Source organism: Papaver somniferum, chromosome 4, assembly GCF_003573695.1.
Source record: "Papaver somniferum cultivar HN1 chromosome 4, ASM357369v1, whole genome shotgun sequence".
NCBI classification, from domain to species: Eukaryota; Viridiplantae; Streptophyta; class Magnoliopsida; order Ranunculales; family Papaveraceae; genus Papaver; species Papaver somniferum.
Genome location: NC_039361.1, coordinates 102,382,443 through 102,389,671, shown reverse-complemented (window position 1 = coordinate 102,389,671; position 7,229 = coordinate 102,382,443). Strand labels below are relative to the sequence as shown.

The 7,229-nt window shown below is 40.2% G+C and overlaps 1 protein-coding gene across 1 annotated transcript; it reads left to right on the top strand.

Annotated features, from left to right (window-relative positions):
* The first annotated feature begins 2,499 nt into the window (after nucleotides 1-2,499).
* On the top strand, nucleotides 2,500-4,415 carry LOC113272892. The gene is made up of 4 exons (XM_026522682.1): nucleotides 2,500-2,760; nucleotides 2,859-3,082; nucleotides 3,224-3,648; nucleotides 3,979-4,415. Exons 1-4 carry the CDS (start codon nucleotides 2,500-2,502, stop codon nucleotides 4,413-4,415), a joined length of 1,347 nt encoding a protein of 448 aa, XP_026378467.1.
* Nucleotides 4,416-7,229: the final 2,814 nt, after the last annotated feature.

Below are 7,229 nucleotides of genomic sequence, written 5' to 3'. Positions count from 1 at the left end.
TGAAGAACTGAACCTGTTAGGAATGAGCGGATCCGTAGAGAAACCGAAGGTCATTCACCACGAAGCAATCATCTCAGTAGAAAGAAAATCGACGAAATGATTGAAGAAGCGTTGTCCCATAAACAGTCCCAGGATGAGAGACAACAAATCTTATCAATGAAAAGATCGATGGATTCACCGTTTACTAACAGGATAAAGCAGTTTTGACCACCTCTAAATTTCATCCTGCTTCAATTTAAAGAATTCTTCGACGGAAGGAATGGCGATCCAGTGGAACACGTCCAACATTTTCAATCTTCGATGAGTCTATGGGGATTCAGTGACGAGTTACTTTGCAGAACCTTTCCGATGACTTTGACTGGTAAGGCTTTAACTTGGTTTTCACAATTGGAGCCAAATTCGATAGCAAACTTCAGAATGCTGTTGGATGTGTTTTTTGAGCAGTACAAAATTAACCTCGGAAATAAGAAAGGAAGCAGCCATTTATTCCTTTTACACATAGAAGCTGGTGAAAGTATTATTGATATTACAAGGAGGTTTCGCCAGGAAGTTAGTGAAGTTGGAAAAGTTGATCCTGGACTCGTAATAAAAGCGTACAAGAATGCATTAGATTATGACGAGTTTGGAATTTATAATTCTCTAACAGTTCAGCCGGTCGTAACCCTCAAAGAATTGTACGACTGAGCCGATAGGTATGGTAGAGATCATAAAGAAGAAAGCAAAGTTGTCACGTGAAAAAGGCCCAGGGGCCGAAGGACACGTCAAACAAAAACAACATTTAGAGGCCGGTTCGAAAAAGAAAAATCCTGATAACACCCGAAGTAGAATCGGAAACAGAGAAGAATCAAGAAGAGATCAAGGTAAAGAGAAAGATAAATTTACAAGTCTAAACATTGGGATTGGATAACTCTTCAAAAAGGTCAAAGATTCTCTTCTTGTTCCAGAGCCAATGTCAGAAGAAACGAAAGATAAAAGAGATAGAGGTAAATATTGTGCGTATCATCGAGATCATGGACATAATACCTAATCTTGTCGAACTCTAGCGACGGAAGTTCAAAAAATGGTTGGTGAAGGCAAACTCCAACAGTACGTAATGAAAAATCCATCACAAATAAACACAATAGATCTCCGAGAAATCAGAGTGAGTCATGCAAGAGTCAATTCAACTTCAAGGAAGGCTCATGAGAATGCTACACGTCTGAAGATGCGCCATATCCAGGACTGGCGGATATCGAACAAGGTCGACTATGCCAATATTATTGGTACAGAAACTCTAGAGGAAGGAAAGACTGAGATATCTTTTTCAGATGCAGATCTTGCTGGAGTTTACCAGCCGTATAATGATGCAATTGTTATCTTAGCACTCATTGGAATGTACAAGGTACGTCGTGTTCTAATCGATACCGGGAGTTCAATTAGCGTCATATTCTCTGGAGCATACTCCTCGATGAGTTTAAATGAAAGCCAAGTTGAAGCTGATGATAATCCGATCATCGGATTCAGTGGAGAGACAATGACATCTATAGGGAGAGTTAGTCTTCCTACAATGGTAGGTAGAAAAACAATCATGGAATACTTCTCATTGTTAGATTGTCGTGCACCTTACAATGCCATTTTAGGGCGTGATTGGATTCATGCAATGGGGGCGATAACTTCTACTATTCATCAATGTTTGAAATTCGTTACACTAGCAGGGGTCATGAAGGTCAGAAGCGATCAGGTGGCATCTCACAAGTGTCATGAAAGCGCAATGGAGGAGTATAAGAAATCTGAACTAAAAGGATCATAGATTCTCCATGCTGAAAAGAAGTTATACCAACTACAGTGCTTCCCAACCTCTTATCAAGAAAGAGGGAAGGAAGGACCTCGAACTATTGAGGAGTTGGTAGAAGTTCAAATTGGGGATCAAAAGGAACACACAACATTTATCGGTGCAGAGTTACTGTTAGGCGAAAGTGAAATCTTGATTACCCTTTTGAAAGAAAATAAGGACGTGTTTGCTTGGAGTCTCAGTGATATGTCGGGTATTGATCCAGCCATTGCATGCCATCAGTTGAATATTGATGAAGGACTTAAACCAGTAAGGCGAAAACCACGGAAGATGGTCCCAGAAAGGAAAGCAAAAGTAGCGGAAGAGATTGAGAAAGGTTAGAAGCTCGGATCATCAAACCTGTCAAATATACCAAATGGTTAGCAAATATTGTTGCAGTCCCAAAGAAGAATGGAAAAATCAGGGTATGCATCGATTTCACTAACTTGAATAAAGCATTCCCAAGTAATCCTTACCCAATGCCCAGGATTGTCGATCTAGTCGATGCCACCTCAGGATACGGAAGATTGTCATCCATGGATGGTTTCTCTGGTCACAACCAAATACTATTATATGAAGATGATAAATAGAATACGTCATTCATAACTGACAAGGGGATATATTGTTACCTCGTCATTCCCTTCGGTTTGAAAAACGCATGAGCGACTTATCAACGTTTAGTCGACGAAATGTTTAAAGACATGATCGGGAAAACCGTCGAGGTATACATTGACGACATGGTGGTCAAATCCAAGCAGAAGGTATCTCATGTTTTGGACCTAAAACGAGCTTTTGAACGCCTGCGGCAATATGGAATGAAGTTGAACCCCGCCAAATGTTCTTTCGGTCTCTTATCCGGAAAGTTTCTTGGGTACATGATGACACAGAGAGGAATTGAAGCCAATCCAGAGAAAACTAGAGCAGTACTGGAAATGTCGTCGCCTAGAAATGTAAAAGAAGTACAAAGGCTTACTGGGAGATTGGCCGCTTTAAGCAGGTTTATTCTCGAGCATCTGACAAGTGCAGATCTTTATTCCAAATTCTAAAGAAAGCAGGAAGATTTGGCTGGAACGACGACTGTGAGCATGCTTTAAATGAAATCAAGAGGTATCTAACCTCACCTCCTATACTCATGAGCCCGAAGACGGGGCAAACCATCTGCATATATCTTGCTGCAAGTGAATATGCTGTGAGTGCAGTTTTATTTGTCCGAGAGCCTGAAGAAAAACCAGTATACTTTGTTAGCAAATCACTAACAGATGCTGAGACCAGGTATTCAAAAATTGAAAAAATGGTGTTATCCCTTATGCATGCGGCAAGGCGCTTAAAACCATACTTTGAAGGATGACGACTCGTAGTGTATACCGAGTACCCGTTAAAGAAATTATTAGGAAGAACCGATGATTCCAGCAGGCTGGCCACATGGGAAACTTACCTTGGCGCATATACCATTGATTATGAGCCAAGGACAGCTGAGAAGGGACATGCGATAGCATCGTTAGTGGTGGACTTCCTAGTGGATGATATTGCAGTTTATGAATCTGTTCATGAAGAGGAGGTCTTGCATGAGACGGAAAATGTATTGCCTATACCGTTACCATGGGAGCATATGAACGTTAGCAAGAAATCTTCAAAAACAATTGATATGCAAATAGGTAGTAAGGAATCGATAATGATACCTGAAAGTGATAGTGGGATATGGAAGATCTACACTGACGGATCTGCAAACACTGACGGAGCAGGTATTGGTCGTGTACTGGTTTCTCCCGAAGGAATACGGGTTGAAAATGCTATCCGGTTGGAATTTACAGCTTCAAACAATCAAGATGTACGAGGCTGTAATTTCGGGCTTGAAGACTGCTCTTCACTTGGGGGCGCGGATGGTTAAACTAACGACCGATTCAAGACTGGTAGCCAACCATTACACTGGTGCGTATAAAGCTAGAAACGAAATATTAGTATCTTATTTGGAATATATACATGAATTGGCAAAGGAATTTGAGGTATTAGATATCGAGAAAAATCCAAGGCTAGAAAACAGGCATGCAGACGCTCTTGCCTACCTGTCAGCAGCAGTAGTTCGGATACAACACGGTATATCATAGTCGATTTCCAAGAATTTCCCAGCATTCATAACACCATCATCGCTGCACATAAAGTTTATACAGGTGAGAATGGTTCCACCTCGTCCGAAGTTCAGCATGATCCTATGGAGATTGATGAAGTTAGTAACGATCAATCCGAAGATTGGAGACAGCCTTACGTTCGCTACCTACAAATGCAAGAGCTTCCACAAGATAAGAATCAGGCCGGGAAAATAACGATAACTGCTTGGAGATATGCTCTTATTGAAGGAGACCTTTACAAGAATCCAGTATCAATGGAACCATACCTTCGATGTGTAACCCAAGAGTTGGGGAAGCAATTATTAGCAGAAGCACATGAAGGGTGCTGCAGGAACCATTCTGGAGGAAGAAGCCTGGCACACAAGTTGCTATCTCAAGGATACTTTTGGCCCTATATGAAAAATGACGCAAAAGAATATACAAAAAAAATGTACGGCATGTCATTTGCATGGTCCTCTAATAAAGAGACCGGCGAATGAGTTGCATACAGTTATGAGTGCATGGTCATTCATCAAACGGGGTTTGGATATTGTAGGTCAGTTCCCCACTGCACCTGGGGGCGTCAAGTATTTGTTGGTTGCGACTGACTATTTCACCAAATGGGTAGAAGCAGTGGCACTGTTAAGAACGGAGGCGGTGCATGTCCGTAGGTTTATATGGGAAAACATTTTCTGTAAATTCGGCGTACCAGCAATGATCGTCTCTGAAAATGGGAAGCATTTCGACTCCGAAACAATCAAACCGTTGTGTAAAGGGTTGCACATCAAGCATAACTTTTCTACCCCATACTATGTGCAAAGTAACGGACAAGCAGAAGCAATAAATAAGGTTATCTTAGATAATATGAAAAATCCTTGGATAAAGCCAAAGGACAGTGGACAGAATTTCTACCTGGAGTTCTGTGGGCATACAAAACAACACCAAGGCGATCAACAAGATTTTCTCCGTTTACGCTAGCATACGGGACAGAAGCTCTACTTCGCGTGGAATTACTAGTACCAACTACTAAACCTCTGGCGGAACGATCGGGCCAGAACTCAGAGATTCTTTCCAAAGACAAGGAATTACTAGACGAGGTAAGAGACGAAGCTTCAAGAAGTCTAGCAATTTACCAGCAGTCTATGAAACAAAAATACAACAAAAGAGTTCGAGAACGTTCATTTCAACCTGGAGAGCAAGTCTTAAGGAGAACCAGGCCAAAGTCATTAGATGGAAGCGGTGGAAAACTTGGAGAAAATTGGGAAGGACCATACCTGGTGGAAAAGCTCGCTAGCGGTGGTGCTTACTGGTTAAGGAATATGAGCGTAAAATTGGAGCCCAAACCATGGAATTCCTTTAATTTGAAAAAGTACTTTCATTAATCAATGTAATAATAATATTGATCAATAAATACCTTATTTCTCCATAGAGCTATTTGTAAGGAAAATGTATATAACGAAATTGTGCTTACCAATTAACTGAGCTATTGGCAATCAAAATGCCCAAGTCATTGCAATAGCTGTTGGTAAACAAAGTACTCTAGCCTTTGGAAGGGGAGATGATAATCAGAGTGATCAAGCGTTTGTAAGATCAATTGGAAATCGAAGTGCCAAGGCCGAGACGAGAACATAGGGCAATCAAAGTCCTCACTCCGGCATAGGAGCAACCTGGCTTTAAGAAAGGTATGTTTCAAGATAATTGTATAGTAATATTTTTCCAAGTTTCATGCGCCATGTTTATAGATTTGTTTTCAATAAAGCTAAGTAGCAATAACAATAAATCAACTTTCTATTAAAATGAAAGAAACATGGTGACAAGTTCTGGTAAACACCTATCCAAAGATATAAAAAAAAGGAAAGCTATAAAACGAAGAAAATATCTATGCAAAATAGGAGAATTGAAATGCGTGCAGGATTTTCTCCGTTCGAAATGCAAAATAGGAAAATATCTATGCAAAATACCAGTAATGACACCAGAGAAAATAACATATTTGCTCTGACTTGAAATGCGTGCAGAGTAATCTCTCATTCTGGTTCTCCAAACCCCCGAGCTAGCGGCAACAGAAATCAAAGGTATCTTATACCCTATCAAATTTGTGCTAATATCTTTGCGTTTTTGCAGGATATTCATCTGAAGTAGTTCACGCTTCTCCAGTTTCTATCATTTCCAAAAAAAAAAAAAAATCTCAATCCATTACATCATTTTAAGTTCCATCCATCTTTTCCTGTTTAATCGATTAGATTTTTGAAAGATGTCCACAGTAACTGGAGTAAAGTAAATGAGTCATTTGTCTCAACTATAAACCCAACTGCATTATCTATCTGTGTCTCCATCACCTTACCGTATTGATTGTATACTTTCCTCTCAGCTCTCTTGTGCAGTCACTGTCTCTTACCCCTAAAAACCCTCAAACCATACCTCACATTGAATAAATCCCACTCTCATTCTGTTTCTCCCCCGGCTTGTTCGTAACCACCCAACCACCTGCCTCTTTAATCCTGTATTTCCTGCTCTGAGAGAAGCAGTTTACTGCTTTTCCAGTGACTGACCACTATGGTCAATGCATGGTATGAAGAAGTCTCTTGGTACAACCCACAATTTATATCATTCAACAGAGGCTTCAATTGGCTCTACTGGCTTTTCTGGATCTAGTTGTTCACTCTGTTAACAATGTTAGCTGTTTCACGGTGTAAAAAGTTCAAAAAATTCTTTGCAAATTTACTTTCCCAGTGCTTGAATTTACCTGCAACTCTGTTCACTATGAACAATACTGAAACAATAGAGAATATGCTTAAAAATTTGGATATCAATAAACCATTTCATATGGAAGAAGATGTAGATGAAAGCAGGGCCCAAGCTAATCTCCAAATTATAACAAAGATCAACTGTGATTTCAAGTTACATAAAGACAAAGCAGCAGAAATTGTTCAACAAGCATGGCAACTTCAATATTTACCAGAAGCCACACTAGTATTCAGAGGAAAAGAAAAGAATATATTTGTTTTCAAGCTTCAATCAAGATCAGATGTGCACTATGCTCTCTTTAAGAACCTCTGGGATATTGGACCATTTGTGATAGTAGTACAACAATATCTCTTTGGTGTTGCTCCAGCATCAGTCAACATGGACATCATTGCAATGTGGGAAAAGCTCATTGATCTGCCTCCGGAATATGAAAATGGAACGATACCATACAATATTGCAAGCTCCATGGCAACCTGTCGTATGGTGGAAAAGCCTTCAACAAGCCAGCAAACTCTCTCTTTCCCTAGGGTTCTAGTTGAAATCAATGTCCATGATAAACTCTGGGACCA